The sequence below is a fragment of the Salarias fasciatus genome, chromosome 7, assembly GCF_902148845.1.
Source record: "Salarias fasciatus chromosome 7, fSalaFa1.1, whole genome shotgun sequence".
Lineage (NCBI taxonomy): Eukaryota > Metazoa > Chordata > Actinopteri > Blenniiformes > Blenniidae > Salarias > Salarias fasciatus.
This window is the reverse complement of record NC_043751.1, coordinates 27,276,778-27,294,744: the sequence shown is the minus strand read 5'-3', so window position 1 is coordinate 27,294,744 and position 17,967 is coordinate 27,276,778. Positions and strand designations below refer to the sequence as shown.

Below are 17,967 nucleotides of genomic sequence, written 5' to 3'. Positions count from 1 at the left end.
AATCCAATAAGTCTGTATTAGTAGAGGTTGGGAAGCGACTGAGTGAGCCGTCGAATTCGCACATGCCAAAGCAAACTGCCGCGGCGTTTTATGATTACTGCATCTTTCCCAATTACAGTTTTCTTTTTCTTTTTTTTTATCCTGGCTTCAGCCTAATGGGATGTGAAACCATGATAACGCAGTTCACGGCCAAATTTATTTTCTTTCAGCAGTCTTCAAATGTCATTGGAGAACAATGCTATTTTCAAACGAGACGCTCTGGAAATGTAAAGGCTGCGTGTTCAACACTGACTGGATCTGATGAAAGACAATTGATATCCATCACATATTTAGCTTTGTGTTTTCTTCTCTTTTTTTTTTTTCCTCTTGCCACCCTCTGTCGGGATGCGCTGCGCCCTGTGAGGGTCTCGTCATCTTCGGCTACAGGCTGTGATCAGAGGAATCACTAATTCACTTCTCCTATTTGATGTTCTAATCACAAGGCATTTATTAACCACTCTGGAAGACGTTACAGTAGCTGGCAGCTTTTAAATGTCGTTTGACGGAGGCCTGCAAAACAGATATGTTGCTTCTTCAAATGGGTCATCTTTAAGTCATGACTGACGCTTTGCGCAGACTGTGATCCTTCCGGAAGACAAGCTGTCTGCAAGATGCGCGAAAGATATGAACACATTCCACCCGCTTCTGCTGCAAGAGCAGATATTCTCACAGCTTCTATTTAGTCACCCCGTCTCTCTTATTATTCCTGCATTTCCACTATAATCCCGCTTAAGCGGCAGCGCTGTTTCTTGGTGATGGAGAATTCCTTCCTCGTCTGCTGGAAGCCGGCAGTGTTGCCTCCAGGTATGGCTCATGCGAGGGCGCCCCCCCTCTCCTCCTGCAGCCCAGTGGTGTTAAGCTCTCTGATTAAATGCCATGTAGAGACCGTAGTATAATAAAGGCTGGCCCTGCAGTTAGCAACCAGCTGACTGCAGCAGATGGCTGGGCCACAAACCAGATTACAGCCATCCGTCTTTAACGCGCTGACCTCATTGTGCCGCCGCCGACCCAACACGCTGAACCCAACACCAGCCAGGGTTTATTAGCTCGGAATGAGAAAGCAGAACCTGGCAAGCCGAGCGAGAGAGAAAGCTCAGAAGAATGTGCATAGAAATGCATGGAGAAAAGGGGGGAAGGGAGGGGAGGGAGGTGTAGAAGAATTCAGGTGGACGGAGGAGAGAGAAAAAGCAGTATGAGACATCAAAGCTGGAGATGGCAAGGAAGATGAATGTGCAATGTGGGAAGGTGTTAAAGTACATAAAAATAGTCGAAAGGAAGGATCAAAAGAGGACAAATGTGCCAAAAGTGAGATGAAGTGTCGCTGCAAACTTTAAAGCGAGTGAAGAGAGAAGTAATGACGTCCTGGAAGAAGAAGGAAAAGCCCGGGAAGAGCGGAGGTTCGTCCTGAATCGGTCTCTCTTAACAGGCACGTCCAGCCATCCCCTCCGTTTGCGTGAAGGCAGAATTCTGCTCCATCTCCTCGACGTGCGTTATTTTTTCAGACCAATTACGCAGCGGGGGGGAGGCGGGGGTCGTTTCCGTGGCTCTGCCGAGTGTCCCGGCCTCGGGCTACCCGGCACAGGCTCGCACAGCAACTGAAGGAATTAAGTTTCCAGTTTAATGATGCGCCGTTTGAAAACCTCCAGCTCCGCCGTTTGTCTGCACGTAATTTATTACGATTTCAGGGCAATAAACACTGCGCTTGTCCAGAGCCGTGCAACGCGAGCAACAATAATGTTTTCCCAGGAGTCAAAGGATTTGACACTTTGAGCCAGGCTGCTCTGATAGTATGTAATCCAATAACGTTCATGCGAGAGGGGATAAAAGCACTAAACGCATCTGAATGAGGTGCAGCCGAGTGAACGTAACAAATTAGATGAGAAAATGCAGTTTGTTGACCTGATTTTATCCTGGAGGAGAGCGCAGGCTGACGCCTGAAGACGCAGCGTGACTGTCTGCTTAGTGTTTGATTATGAGGCGCTGTTCTTTCAGCTGACTGGAGACATGCCAGCAGTGCCTCTGTGATCTGAGAGCGCAGGAGCAAAACTTGTTCTGCTTCATTCACAGAAACTGAAATAAGTGACTTCTTGTTTTGGATGTCTCTGCTTTGAATGTGTCTTACTTAAAGGGATTTTTTTTTTAAAAAAAAGGGCGAATTAGTTATTTTTGAATGTAGCAGAGTCAAGACTGGTGCGAATGCACACTTTAATGCTCGGCACGACTCGTGGTGCCTGTTTCCATGGAAAATTTAGAATGATGAAACTCAAAACGCCTTAATTTATTTGATATTGGGGAAGGTATGAAGCAGTAGTAATCCTAGTTCTGGAGAGCAACTTAATCTAATGAGTCTGTCATAACCAATTAAAAAAAAAAATCAAAAAAGCACAATAAGGAGACTGATGATTGCAACCTATGTTATTATAACAGGAAGAGCCATGTAGGACACAGGGACATCACGATTGAAAACCCCTTGTATGTAGCATCACCATCAGGGGCTTTTTCCATGTGGGGTTTGCATGTGTTTAGACTTTCTCCCATAGTCCCCCTCGGGATCGGATCCAGTCCTCTGGGATTTGGATAAAGCAGTATCAGGATACATGGATGAATAATAAGAGCGGCTCAGCTAGTTGACCCTGTTCCCGTTCCACGCTGCCTGCATTTCCACGTGGAGATTGCATGTTCTTGCATTGCCTGGGTTTTCTCTGGATGCTCTAGTTTTCGGCCAACAGTCCAAACACATGGCTGTTAGGATAACTGTTGATTTGGGATTATCTGTTAGTGTGAATTTGTGATGAATCCGAGCCTCGCCTTCACCCGATCGACCACAAGTTAGATCAGAGAAGCCAAAGAATTTTTAATTCAGCATCCACATGTAGCCCAGTTCTGTATTCAGTGGCCTGGAACGGTGAAGTAGTGGCATATAATCCTTTTAATTCAAATGTTCGATTTTTTTTTTTTTTTGCAAAACCTAACAATTTCTAATGAAAATGACTACAGTCTAAACATCAAGCCTTTTTTAATGATACCATACCTTGCAGACTACAATGAAATGTCCCATTATGCTTTATTTTCCAGACTCAGCATGAGAGCATGGTTTGGTGGGCCAAATTAGAGCCTCTTGCAGTCCATTTTTGGCCCATGAGTCTTACGTTTGATACCCCTGAGTTTAATAAAGCAGGTCAGGAAGATGGATGAATAGATCTATTAAAACAAGGTTAGGACTGTTTGGTATCCTTAGTGTGGGCCAGAAACCCTCCCATGGAAATTAGATTTTTGTGTTCAAGGAAGCTTTGCATTCAGTCTATAATGTTAAAAATCAACCAGTTGACTGGACGTGTGCAAAGGGTCAGGGTTTCTCATGACTACACAACCAATAACTAAAGCGCTTCTGTATTTTCTATGCATCCTACACCTTTAGCTAATACATCATTCAGTTTGGTTCACTCTCAATTCTTTTCATCAGAAGTTCTGAGGACCTAATTTACCAACCCAGCGCCAAACAGCGGACGTGCAAACTGCGTTATCTGCAGGCAAACACAGTTGGGCATGTAGGAATTAAAGAATCAGATATTTCCCTGCTGGAGATGGTGGAAGAGAAACAAGTTCTGAAAGCAGAGAAGACTGATGTGAGATAAACCTCCAAATCAGAACTAATACTGCTGCATATCTGCAGATTGTACTACCGAGAAACTTTCTGTTAACTTACGAGTTTTTGTCTCAGAATTGTCAAATAAGTTTTTTTTTAAATCTCTTTTCCAATCTGTGGGTGTGATCGTGAGGTGATGTTACTGATTCTTCCCTAACGCGTGTCGATACAAGCCCTGCTCTCCCGTTGCCATGCACAGAACATGCCAGAATCCTGACAAATGAAACTTTTAGCAAGCTCAATTTTATACGTGGCATGTACCGTTACCTTAGCCCATCTGTGGAGTCTCTTGTCGCAGATGGTCTTGTCGTTTTTCCCTTTATTTGTTCTCGGAGTGATATGTTTACCAAACCACCTGCGTAGAAACCACCTGCACTTTGATTATTTCTTCCCTCGTTTTGTACGAAATTGCTGTGCGGCGATTATGATTCATTTTGCACTGAACGCGAACATCATTTGAATTTTGTAACCACAGGAAGTGGTAAGTTTAAGTCGTGTAGATGCGGGTACTTTGGGCACAAACTGGAACACCTGTTCATGCCCATCACAGCGTCTAGTAGGGAGTCTGCAGCTCAGGCGATAGTTGGCGTCGTCTAATCTTGATGTTGGCGGTTCGATCCCATCTCATCCGGTCCAGACAGGACCAAAGATGAGTTTCAGTTTTTCGACGCGCACAGGAGGTTTATTTCGGAGATACAACCACAAATCAATTGACTGAAAGTAAGTTCGCCGCTCTGAATAGCGTCATTTTGTTAGTCTTCCCCAGTTTATAGAGCAGCACCAACCACCAGAATAACATCTGCCTGTTTTTTTTCAGATCAGAGTTTATGACTCCTCTTAACCTCGTCTACCATCAGAGCAGTGTGAAGTGTAGAAACTTCAAGTGTAAATATGAAGCCGAAGGTAAAATATTCCACATCACGTACGTCAGTGTGCGCCTCGGCTTTCCTCCAATGAAGGCTGAGCTCCTCCCAGCCGGTGTGTGAATGTGACGAACCATCTGAAGCGCTGTGAGACTGCTGAAGCGGGGAAAATATCAGTGAAATCCATCCTCTGCAAACATCCGCGTGTCGGCTGAGTGTTGGTCACTCCACTCTGCTGTTCGCCAGCCGTACTCAGAGACTGAAGCAGGGTTGCAGGGGTGACCTTTGCTTCCTGATCTGTAGGATGTGATTTGCAGTATATATTCAGCGCTCGTGAACCGACATAAAGACAGGATCTCACATTTGCCGAGGAATTGGAGCAGTCAGCTCTGTCGTGGCGATGTGCTCTGGTAATGAGTGTTCGCTGTAGCTCTGCCTCCGCTCGGTGACAGGTCCCAGTGTACCTGTTCCCCCGGGTGTTAGTGTGTCATCAGATCTGAGGCCCCATCCTGACAGTGGAGCGTCCTCACGCTGGAATCCTCGGCGCCTCTGTGCTGGGATCACATTTTCCTCCAAAAAATAAAGAAAAGAAAAGGCTGTTTCACAGCCGTACTGGTAGCTATGGTGGTTTTGTAAGGTTTGCTGTATTATTACAGCATCCCGGGTGACATGCAGGTGTTTAACGGAGGATCTATCATCCTCTGTCTGTTCCGCGGTAGAAAGCACACACATCAGTCTGGAGGAGAAAGCCCGCTCCTTCCCCCCGCCCTGTCATGACAGGCCTCAGCGCCTCCTTCCCCGTTTCCGCCGCCGCTGTGACTCATGCGTTTCCCTCGCTGGCCGAGCTGGACCCTCTAGATTTGCGTGATGAATGTGGCGTCCTGCGTTGCTGAAGGTGGATGTGGTCAGCCCAGAGGAAGCCACCGGCTTTATCTGTGCCGCTGCGTCTCAGGGATTTGTCAATACGCCACACATAAAGTATTTTGCACTGACGCCTTCTGGCAACGTTCGGGGAAAACTTACCAGCAGGCAGGTGTGATCGCAGCGTGTTGTTTTTGGTTTGTTTGTTTTTTTGTTTTTTTTTTGTGAACACTTTCCAGTACCAGCAGCATCACATACAGTCTGGAAGTTAGTTTTCTGTATCAGACAAAAAAAAATAAAAAAATAAATAAAAAAATAGGCTAATGCAACAAAGATATGGTTTCATCTGCGAAAATGGGTCAGAGTGTTGCGCGATCAAATCCCTGTTTGTTCTGCACTCATTTGTCTGCCTCTCGTTAGCGGTAAATCTGGATCATTAAGTTTCATTTCAGGCTGTAACAAAGACTTCCAAACATGAAATGGAAGATGTGCAGAGACCTATTGGAGACTCAGAAGATGATTTTTATTGCGGAAGGGGGGCTCTCTGGTGGCTGCGTGAGCGCGAGGACTCGATAATGAGCGAGCAACATCACATATAGCCCAGATGGAGGAGATAGACGATAGAAACAAAGTGTGAAGCAGAGATTGATGATGCTGCTCTACATCTCATTTGCCTGCTCAAGGGCGGATATGATGGGACCAGCAGCCTGGAGTGCGGAGCAGAGATCCTCCCCTGCAACAACGCGCTCGCACGATGAGGGCAGGAGATTGGGATTTCAAATGACACTTGACTGATTGTCATATTTCAAAGCTTTCGGTGCATATTTTTTTTAAAAAATGGTTTCACATGATTAATGATCACTGAGGCATTTTATTACCAGAGAAACTTTAATTACTCAGTGGAAATTCACTTTGACTTTTATGTCTAATTCAGCAAATATATCTCAAAAGCCTCACAGCTGCGAAAACAAGGGTTTAAGGCTTTTTTTTTTATTCCCACCAATAAATTGCTGAAGCAGTTAATTTGGAGCTTAATCTCAGTTTGGTCAAACAAATGACTTTTTTTTTTTTAATCATATAGCTCAGTTTCCTGACTCGATGTTCGACTCCTCGTGTTTTTTTTTTCTTCAAGTGACATTAAAACTGTATTTCATGAAGGAGGGAAAAAAAAGCAGGCTGACACTACCTGCCGGCTGCTTCTGTGTTCAGTTTTTTCCTCCGCTGAAGGATTTACTGAGCAGCCTGCAAAAAGCGTCTGAGCTGAATACCAATGGTTCCACCGCGAGTAAAGAAATCGCAGAATAGCTGAGAGCGCCCTGTTGTGTTCGGAAGTGACAGCTCCGATGCCGCCTCTCTTAAAGTACGCTGATTTCCTAAAAAAATATAAATTTCGGGGGACAATTTTCAGCCTGGAGCTTTTAACGATTACAGAAAGTATGTTTCTTTTATTGTGATTTTACTTTTATTGCCTCTGAAGATGTACAGCATGGTTCTGGCAGCGCGTGTCATTTTTCCAGTCATAATTACCCCGTATCAGAAGCGCTTCTCAATCTGTCCTGGCAGTTAGCAAATCCCCACAGGCATCGCAAACTGCAGGAGAGCCGAAGCTCTGATTTTGTATCTCATTAACACATCCAATGAGATATTAATCTCCATCAGACATGGCACAACCCTGAGCACATTGTTGGGGTGCAGTCAAGAGGAAAATGATTCACTGTCTCAGCTGAAGGGCATGTGTGGCGTTCGATGTGGGAAGGGAAGCAACACATTATGTGTCAGCTGTGCAGATATCACCCAAAAACAGAAAAAAAGTCCAATTAGAATGGTTGTTTGACGATGAAAAGAAGGTTACCTGTAACTGAACTGTGCCGAAACTGCTGTTTATCTGCACCGTGGCTTCAGTTTCACCGTGAACCGTGAGCAGGCACCATCAATACGCCTCGATTTTGTGTGAAAACACAGAGACAGTTTGTAAGAGGCACAATAATATCATTGCTCCCACACAAAGATTCATGCTTCATCAGCCTACTCCAGCATCAAGGCTACAGGAAGGCTGTAATGAATGCAATCGCTCAGTGGACTGTTCCTGCTGAGCCAAGTATTTTAAACCAAGGCCTCTAACTAAGACTCGTGCTTCCTTTTCATCATCAGGTGAGTGAGAACGCCAAGCAGGATCTAAAGGATGGGCTGGCTCTCTACAACTCAGACAACAACATAGGTCTGCGAAATGCCTGGAACATCATCCAGGCGGAGGTAGGTGGACGCCGCCTTCGCCATCGTCTTCCATATTATCAACAATAGCGCAAGCATCGCTGGAAAAGTCACATTGATGCAAATGAGGTACTTCCGATAATGTATTCTCTGGCGAGGAGCTGCAGCATTAGTGTTTTTAAAAGTCCGTACCGGCTGATGGGGTATGATTCATGCCATTATTGTGCTTCTCTGAAGCAAAGAGACTAATTACTGCATATTTTGCATAAAAGTTTGGATCAGGTCTTCCTGGACTGACGAGAGGCATTTACTGATGCTGTGCCTGATGTGTGTGTTACCTTCACAGTGGAAGTGCTGTGGCGTGATAGCGTACACCGACTGGCACGAGGCCCTGAAGGAAAAGGTCGTACCCGACCGCTGCTGCCAGGAGCATTACCAGAACTGTGGGCGGAACTCCACCAACATGTTCTGGAACCGGGTGAGTTGACACTGAAATTGACCTGAATTTATTCGCATTTTATGCTTATAAATGCTATATTGCCAAACGTATTAATGCATATGAACATATTCTTCAACGATAGGATTGAATAGGATGTGAGTCCAGTGTTTGCGGGGAATTGTTGGAGAAAACTCATTCCATGAAGCTCTGTACTCGCTGTTCTTGAGCTTCTGACTCAGCAGAGAGTTGGTGACCTCTGTGCCTCAGCAGCCGCTGACCCCGCTCTGTGACTTTTGTCTGGCTGAGCCGCTGTTGTTCCCCAATCACTTCCACTTTGTTGTAGTGCCACTAACTGTTGATTGTGAGGAAATCTCCCGACTGCACTTATTGCACAGGCGGCATCCTACCACTGCCGAGGTGCTTGATTTTCCACACCTCCGGTCCTGGAAGTGACTGGAACACCTGAATTCAGTGATTTAGTCAGCTGAGCAAATACTTTTGGCAATATGGTGCATCTGTGAAGCTGGTCCTACTGAGCCGGGCTGCTGGGGATGCGTCTTTCAGCGGATTTTCCACTGAATACATGACTGGAAAGCTAATAAAAGCTCTACAAAGAGGCAGCAAAGAGTGACGCAGGCTTGGAAAACTTCTAGGAAGAAAAATAAAATGACTACAAACAAAAGCTTCAAAAAAAGAGACTCAAAATCACTAAAGCAAAATGGAAAATGACCACAACAAAACAAGCACATAACCGCACATCGGCACTACAGAGAGATGGAAGAATAAAACCAAAGATAACAGAACAATGCCAAAAAATTAATTGACAGTTAAAAGACACAGTGGATCCAGTGAGAAAGACAAAGTGACCACACAGAGATCTAAAACTGCTGCGAAGATAAGTCAAGAAACACAAAAAAACACACACAGACAATGGCTATTAAAAGACTTGGTGCTGCCCTTGGTGCTGAAATGTGTGAGGCTTTTTACATTTCTGCTCCCATTATTCTATAGTGTGTCTTTGTTTATTATACTCGAGGGATTGTGCCTATAAGATGCATCGTCATGTTTTATGTTACCTTTGAAGAGCATGCCTTCACATGGCCTCCTATTTTAATTACATTGCTGACAGGCATTAATCAGTTTAATGCCTTCTGATTCGCAAGGAGTGCGAACATTTATGCCTTATACAGCTTTAATCTGTAGTCCATCTCTTTTATAGTTGCTTTTACAGCCTTTTATGTGTATTTAAAGCACCTTTGATTAGTGATGGCAATAATTTTTTCTACTATACTGAAACAACAGCCCTTTTCTTTTTTTCCTCCAAATACCTCGCAGAACAATGTTCAGCGGTTGTCATCCCCATTACAATTCTAATCTGCTGGTGGTCTGGGTTGTGGCTTGTTAGCAGGTCCAAAGCAGAGGATTAAAAGCTGTATTATAATTATGGGAATAGGTCGACATTGAGCTGGCGCGCCGGGGAGGCTCATCACTCCGAGCTTGTATGTAATCCTGCCCAGAGGAGATCGACACACACTTTTACGGTTAAGTTTTACATGCTGCTTCAGCCGTCCGCACTCAACAGCGCGCAGCACTTTGCATCTGAACTCTCCATTAAACTCTTCACCTTAAGTCCCAGCGAGTGAGCGGGTAACCCCTGTTTGAACTCAGGTAGGAGTCTGCTCAGACTTCCGTCCGTATCGGTCGACATGTGAACGGGTTCACTCATGATTAATTCACTGGCTTTATCACCTCACCTTCAGTCGTGCATCGGAGTGTACGGGTGTATGGAGGAGATGCATTTTTCATGCAAAACTATGAACTAGGCAGTGGAGATGAAACTGACGTGCTCTAATTCCAGTGAGTTTTTGTCTCTAAATGAGCTTTTGTTCTGTTACAGGGTTGCTTCGAGAAGGTGGAGGAATGGCTGGATGATAATAAGCATCTGCTGGGAACCATAGGCATGGTCATCTTGGTAGTACAGGTAAAGTGATCCATTTTGCCTTCATTCTTCATGTCTGGCGCGTTTGTGTGGAGACTTCTATATTTGTGTCCATAGATGACTGAGGCTGTCTCAGTGATGACGTTCTAATAAGTGTACTTATTAGCACCAAACTTGAGGGTGGCTGTGGCTCGGTTGTCGGGGCGGGATCTCCTCCAGTCCCGAGTGTCCTTGATCAAGTCACTGATGGAGGTTGAGCACGTTGCATGGAAACATATTAGTGTGTGAGTGCATGCATGAATGCTTAATGTGCCGCACTTTGATACTGCTGAAGTGGCAAAAACGCGCCGTGTAAGTGAAGTCCACTTCCAGATTTGAGTATGCATAAAGAAAATGTGTGTAATTAGATGCATACATTTGCAATGCAAATTGATTGTGCGTTCTGTTTGGTGTGTGTGCGCGCTGAGACGTGTGCCTCCGAGCGGATCCGAGTGTCTCCGCCCTCACCTGGCGCCGGCCCCGCAGTCGGCGCTTTTGACAAATGGATTTCTGCTGCTCTCCCGTCGTGACAGAACCTCGTCCTTAACTCGGGTTTTGTTTGCCCTCGCGGTGCCCTGGCAGGCTCGCGTCTGTCAGGCCGCGCGACCTTCGGTCTGCGCCACGTCTCCCCGGGCACGCCGCCTTTGTAACACTGCGCAGCGCCGGGGTAGAACTCCAAACCTGGATGGGATGAAACCTGAGCCTGCAGGTCTAGGCCGGCGGACCAATCTGTGTCGCAGCTGAAGCGAAGCAAAATCCATTTGTAAACATGCAGCCAGGTGAGGATGGAAGTGGAGACAGAGGCATTTACATACCCTTGTAGGGACACACACACACCGAACAAATTACACACTCACACAAACACAGCCAACAAATCCAAAGAAGATCTCATTATAGACGAATACAAACGTCAATATGCGGCACACACGCACACACACACACACACACACACACACACCTATCCAAGCCGGTGATCAGTAATAAACTCCATTGAAACATGTGCGTCTTTGAGTCTTAGAGTTATAAAACCTGCGTTCACCCACGCAACTCGGAATATTGACGGCCCTCTGCGCTGAAGAATCAAAGCCTCCCGGTCCGACGCCGACAGGCTGCAGTCAGGTGTGTAAGGAGCCATCAGAAGACCGGAGAGCAGGGATGCTGAATGCAGAGGAGCAGGTAGAGATTAAAGCGTCTGTGGGGAGGGGTGATAGATTCTCCTCCGGTGCTGCTGTCTCTCTTTCGGGTCTGCACCACGCCTCACATCTCTCCCCCTTTATACAGTTAGTGTCTCACTTTCACGCTCTTTGCAGTTTTTTCCTCTTACTTAGAAGAACGTGTTCCGAAAGTGTCTCCAGACAGAACAAAGCCCAAGTTACTTTTCACCATGTGTTGGCAGTATTTCGACTGCCGCGCTCTTTGTGTTGTGTTTATTCATCCCCGTCAGCCAGTATAACAACTGTACAAATGTTAGCTGCAGCTACGCGGCGGCGAGCCGTGTGTGTGTGTGTGTGTGACGACTCAGACGGCGACTGATCTCAGCAGTCACCAGAAACTCGCTTCATCCTGTTCTTCATCCTCTTCCCTCCACTCCTTCTTTTTTTTTTTTTTTTTTTTTTTCTCACTGTAGTCTGCGACAAACAAACCTGATGAGGGCAGCGCGGCGGTTAGAAACCCCGCCTCACAGCAATACCTCACATATTGGGATTCTGTCTGGGCCGCCTGGCGTCCGCCTCCACCTAATCAAATACAAAAAAAGAAGAAAGATCTCATATTCCAGAAGTCAGGGGTCACCTGCAGCTCCGCTTAAATCGTTTGAACTTTTACCAATTAACTTTTTTAATGCTCTACAAGCGTGAATATGTTTCTATGAAGTCATTAATAATAATGACGATTGAAAAAAACCTTCCAGACACATTTCGCAACTTTTCCTTTGTCATCGGACATTCACTCCAACCCAGTGATTAACCCAAAAGACTTCCCATTACCACTTTATCACACCTCCAAACCGACTTTTAGTTAAATTTCATTGGCCTGAACTCTGGAACTCTCTGGATAAATCATTTAAGTTGTTTCCCTCTTTGGCCCCTTTTAAGGATTAATTATTGAACTTTCTACACTCCAAACAGGATCCCTGTGATTCTGAGTTGATGTGTTGGGTGGTTTGGGTGACTGTTCTTACTTCTCTCTGCTTGTTGTGTCTCCATCCTAGGTTTTTTTTTATTGTCACGAAGTCAAAGTGAGCGTTATTGTCAGTTCTGCTATACGTATAAAGACACACAGTGGTATCACCCTTTCCCTCCTGCGGTGTAGGCATGTGTAGACATGTATCACCCATAATAAAAACAAGAACAAGAGGATATAGGCAAGAAAACTGGGGCAACAAGATTTAAACCATATCCCACTGAAATGTGGTACCATCTAATGGTAATGTTTGTATTCATTTTCTTGTAATTCTATGGTATATTCCTATTTTGTGCAATAGTAGAAAAATAGCAGGAAGCTCCCGGTTTGAGTCCAGGTTCGAGCCTTCCTCTGCTGTGATTGCATGTTTTTCCTGTGCGTCCGTGGGTTTCCTCCCTTAATCCATAAACATGCATGTAAAGCTGAGCTGGGCCTGTGAAGTTTTGCGTGTGTGTGTGTGTCTTTGTGCTTGCCCTGCGACGGTCAGCCGGGATTCACCTCCCAGCACGATGTTTTATTTCATAGCCGAGCGGGAGGCGATGGTAATGACGGAGCGGCCGGGAGGTCAGGGGTCCTGCTACAGATTTAACCAGCTGGATACTTTCTGTGTGAAGCTCTCCCCGTGAATCCGAAACCTGCACAAAATGTAACAAATCAGCAGACTCCATCCCCCTCAGATGGATGTGTGGAAGTGAACGTCTCTGTGTTTATTCATCGCTCCCTGTGCGACGGACCAGACTGTCTATAATTTGCGGAATGTATCGGCGCCGCATTGTGAATTCACCGCACGATCCCCGTGTTCAGACTTCGGCTCTGTTCTTGGGTCAGCCTCGACAACAATGGCTGCCTGTGCAGTCTCATTCCCCGCAGTACACTTTTTCCCTTCCCCTGCTTTGAACAGCCCTTCTGGCTTTATTTCCTTGCCCACCTTGATATGTCTGTGACTGTGTCTCACGCAAGAGCAGTTTTCAGTTTGCTAATCCTTGAATCCTGGCCTCATTCAAAGCACGGTGGCCTCAGCAGGAAATCTCCTTGTTGAGTTTTGTGATATTCTGCGCAATTTTTAATGTCCTCAGGAAAAAAAAAAAAAAGTCGATGCTTGAGCTTGAATTCAAGTTTCCAGCCACATGAAAAAAATAGAAAAGTCTCCCGTCTATACAGCCGCACACACACAGCGTGACGCTGTTTTCCTCGCCATGCAGAACACTGACAAATAAAGACATGTCTGAGGACTGATAAGGTTTGACAATATTTAATTAAATCTCTGTTTTCTGCACGCACACATACACATTTCGCTCTTTGGAGTCAGGAGAGAGGAAGGGACCCCGTCAGACCTCAACCTGTCAGATTAGTGGGACTGGAAGGGAAGGTGGATGACATGCATCATGAAGAGCTGATGACTCGCTAGTCTGCAGTGTTACATAATAGCCAGAGGCTCTTAGAAGCGGTTATGAATGATTTAGACTCGCAGTGTATGTGACAGACTTGGGCAAAAGGCCTGTACATATATCTTCATTCTCACTGGTTTTCACAAAAATCTCAGCAATATTTATATGTTCTTAAGCAGGGATGAATGATTGAGTCCTGGAGAGTCCTGCAGGAGTCTCTCCGGCTCACTCAGGCTGAGTGCAGCAGACAGCAGAAACTTCCCCACTGCACAGATTAGCTGCATTTAAATAATTAGGTTGGGCCTGTAGCAGCTTACTGTTGGTCCTAACTCCCTCCTGGCTGGATGTTTACCTTCATGTTTATGACTGACAGTGGCTTAAGGTGGCCTTTTCTTCTGAGTGCGGTTTGACTGAAGTCAAATCAGCAGTTTTCTCAGGCTAATCACGAACCACAGGAATCCCCAGTGGAGTCCACGTTGCTTCTTTTTTAATTGTTATTATTATTATAAACTATGCGCCATACAGTTCTTTGCACTTTCCCAGCCATCCGAAGTTTGCTACATAATGGTTTTAGGATCAGCCTTGTGACTGTGTTTGATGTAGAAATATCAGGGGTAATGGAAACTTCAAAGAGATCGCTGGCTACTTTGATTCAGTGGCATCTCAATTTACTTCATGGGCGTAATGCTTGCGCTCGCTGTCCTCCCCCCCCCGAACGCAGAGATTCCAGAGCTCGCATTTGAAGGCCATTTTAGAGAAGAAGAGTGAGCAAAAAAATCACTATAGGATTCATTGTGCATGAAAAAAAAACAAACAATGCAGCGAAATACGTCGACATCAAATAGAGCGTTCTAGAAAGACACGTTTACCGTCCGTACTGTATAGAAATCATGGCTTCCTTCTTGTCCCCTCTGCAGCTCCTGGGCATGGCGTTCTCCATGACACTGTTCCACCACATCCACAGAACGGGGAAGAAGTACGACGCCTAGCCTTGGGCAGCGGCACCCAATGGAGAGGAGCCCCACTGCCTGATGGGATAAGACTCTGGTTGAAACAGCCCTGCTTCCCCCTCACTTTACAGCCCCTACAGAGCATTATTTGCCCTCCCCTCCCGCCCCTCCCAGACCTTCTGTACAGATTCCAGCTGTGTTCCTGCTCCGCTCTGCTCTCTCCTCTCACTCATTCATTTTGCCAAAGAGTAACACAACTGGAAGAGAAGGAACACCTCCGCTTGGCAAGGAAGAGAATCCCATCGGTTTTGCTCCGCCTCTCGAGTACACTTCACTTTATTTTGTTTTACTTTTCTTGCTTGGACTAACACTTTTTTGCTGGAAGGACGGATGGACACTGAGACAGTTGAGACTTTACTAATTGCCCACAAACAACCCATGGAAGGCGATGAGAACCTCTGAAACTGACGGAAACCCTCCACCTCCTGTGGAGCTTCTTTTTTCTCATGTCGATCCAAGTTCAGCCCCTCTTTTTCCCTTGTAAATGAAAAAGATCCAACATAGCATGCTAGTTTTCTACTTTACTGATTTACCACCGTTTTTCTTTCAGGTGTCATATGTTGCCATTGTTTGTTCCAGACCTTTTTTTTTTTTATGCTAAACGTACGCGGCGGGCGCTCCTGTGGAATGTAGGTGTTGAACAGATCAGTGCAATGTGCTCTCGGGTGTGTACGTGTCTGGGTTTGCGTTTGACGTGACGTTGCTGTGGAGGGGCACAGATATGTCAAGAGAGGATTTTTCTGTCATGTAATCCGTGAGTCTTTGTTTTTTTGTTTTTTTGTTTTTGAGGAGGCGGGAGTGAGCGTGATGAAGGAATCTCATGTGAGTGAAAGGAGTCATCAGTGGGTTTATTTTATACTTAAATTCAACAGTATTCCTCAGAGTGATACCTATTAATGCACAAGTCTGTGAAGCACACACATGCACACACACATGCACATATATCTTGCTCCAATTCCCTGTGAGACAATACAAATGGTACAAAATGCTTGTTTATTGGGGCTCCAGCAGCTCTGTCAGGTGAAGAGGGGTGCAGGATGAAGCTGTCCTTTCCGGGATTCAGACTGCCTCGTGCACATGTGTGTATCTCTGTGTGTATAGTGTGTCCAACCTGAAGGAGAGGAAGAAAGAAAAAAAAAAAAGAGAGAGATGGAGCACATCGAAGCGCAGAGATAGGAGGGCAAAAGGGGCGAAGACAGAGCGGGCGTGTTGCCTTTCTCCTCCACATACGCTGAAGATCTCCTCCATTCGCTGTGCCCCGCTCATGCGTTCTCTCTGCAGCTGTCAGCTGCCTCCTGCCTCCATCTGTCTGTTTTCACCCCAATTTTCTTCCTTTATGTCAGAAGGCAATGAGCTCCATGGTCCGTATGTACACACACTGTCTGCGCTGACATTCCCCCTCGCCACACACTTACACCTGCGGTCTGCAACTTCTCACATTTTAACATGACTTCCCTTTTTTTTTTTTTTTTTTTTTCCTTCCTGCCCAGAAGGGGATGTGGTGGTTAAAGTGTAGGCAGATCAAAGCTGGGAGACAGATTCGTAGGTATATGGCGGCAGCGCCTGTAGGACACGTCTGTTTATGTGTGTTTACTGCTGATTCTGACGCTACCGGAGGCCCGAGCAGGAGCCTTCCTCCTAAAGACTGCAAATTCTCCACATCTGCTGTGGCGACTCAAAGGAAATGCCCTTCAGTGTATCTGCTCTGGGCCTGGAAATCTGTGAAGAGGCGGCGGTATAAAATGACTTATTGTGGGGGGGATCATTGTAGCCGGGGATTATCATTAGGCTGTGTTTGGCTGTCGCCGGTTACTGTAACATTGTACTCGCCAAAGTAAATGCGATTAGACATCGTGAGAAGATGGCTGCATTATTTTTAACAAAGTCCAAAAGGTTTAAAAGCAAGAATCCAGATTGATGGGACGGGCTTTAAACAAGCCAGCGGTTGAACCAGATCAGCTGCTGAAATGTTTGTGATAATCCGTCCCTGCAGAGCGACGATTTACTGCAATCAGCCAGGAATCTGCTGGACGGGCGATTTCGGATCACTTAGTTTGCAATTATTAACACAAAAATCTGATCCGTCTTAGTCTTTTTCTTACTCCCTTTCCACAAAATTATTTTAGAGTTTTTGCTGCTGCAGCTTTAAATCTTCATTGTTCTTTTCATGTTTTTGATTAGAATCTCATTACATGTTAACCATCAGCTATCTTCCCTTTAAATCACTCAAAATCTAGATAAAATAGACAGAGCCTCTCTGTGTGTGTATACACACATATGTAGGGCGTTTCTGATCACCCGAAATGATCCCACCCCAGCTCACTCTGGAGCTCGGTGAGTTAACCTCCACCGCCGTCTCATGCATGAATAGTGTGTTCGAATTTAGCTGCAGATTAAAAGTTTATGAGCCACTTGAGGCTCGAGACGGCTGCTTTCTTAATTTCGCCCAGTGTTATAACTGCAAAGAGAATTCATTACTCTGGATGGCGCCCTGCAAATCGGACATTTCTGTAACATGGACGAACAAGAAAGGGGGGAGAAAAAAAAACAAACCCAAAACTCGCCGTCTAATTCCAGGCCTCAGACGTCAGCACGGGCAGAATGTTTGCCTGGGAGTGTCTCCCACAGTCACTCTTGTCGGTTTTTAATTGGCTTTACGATGATCTAATGTGAAGGGCGGTCTGGGGAGCGGGGCGGCGGGGTTTTGGTGCGGCAGGAACAGATTTAGGCGAAGCGCAGCGACCCCGCCGGCTGCGGCGCTCCGCCTGCCCCCATATGCTCAGACTCTCCTGCTCGTGTCCACGGGGGGGGGGGGGCATGACAGCTGCTGATGCACGGCGCTGCCCGCTCAGCTGCCTCCACAAACTCTCCACATATCCCTTATTTACTGTCTCGCTTGGCAGACTCCGGTCGACGGAGACGCTCCGGACGCAACGCGGCTCTTGAAATCCGCAGCGAAGAAGACGTTGTAGAACAGGGTGTCGAACACGTTTCAGCTCAGGGGCCTCATGAAGTCCAAGTTCATCCTGAGTGGGCCGGACGGATAAATGAGTGCCATAAGAACCTTTGAATTGAACTTTTTCTTTGTTGTGGAGCAAGATGAAAATCCCCTATGCTCTCAGAAAAGCATCGAAATTACTTTAATCTCGATAAAAATACAATTTCAATTCTCCATTTTGGTGCAAAATGCAGTGAAATGTCTTAAAAAAATAAACCCATGGATTTGTGAAATGTTTACAGTTTGCTTGGCAATTTGGTGTCCCAGACTAGACCCTCTTGCAGGCCACTTTTGGGCCTCGGGCCTTATGTTTGACACCCCTGTAATGTGTTCGTTGAATGGAGCTGCATTGC

At 45.9% G+C, this 17,967-nt stretch overlaps 1 protein-coding gene across 1 annotated transcript in view; it reads left to right on the top strand.

The window, feature by feature from the left end:
• tspan9a (tetraspanin 9a) overlaps window positions 1-15,191 on the top strand; it is a 69,424-nt gene extending 54,233 nt beyond the window's left edge. The window contains exons 4-7 of the mRNA XM_030095993.1: window positions 7,561-7,662; window positions 7,967-8,098; window positions 9,957-10,040; window positions 14,524-15,191. Coding sequence (XP_029951853.1) covers window positions 7,561-7,662; window positions 7,967-8,098; window positions 9,957-10,040; window positions 14,524-14,595 — 390 coding nt within the window. The 3' untranslated portion in view covers window positions 14,596-15,191. The remainder of the gene's footprint in view (window positions 1-7,560; window positions 7,663-7,966; window positions 8,099-9,956; window positions 10,041-14,523) is intronic.
• The last annotated feature ends 2,776 nt before the right edge of the window (window positions 15,192-17,967 follow it).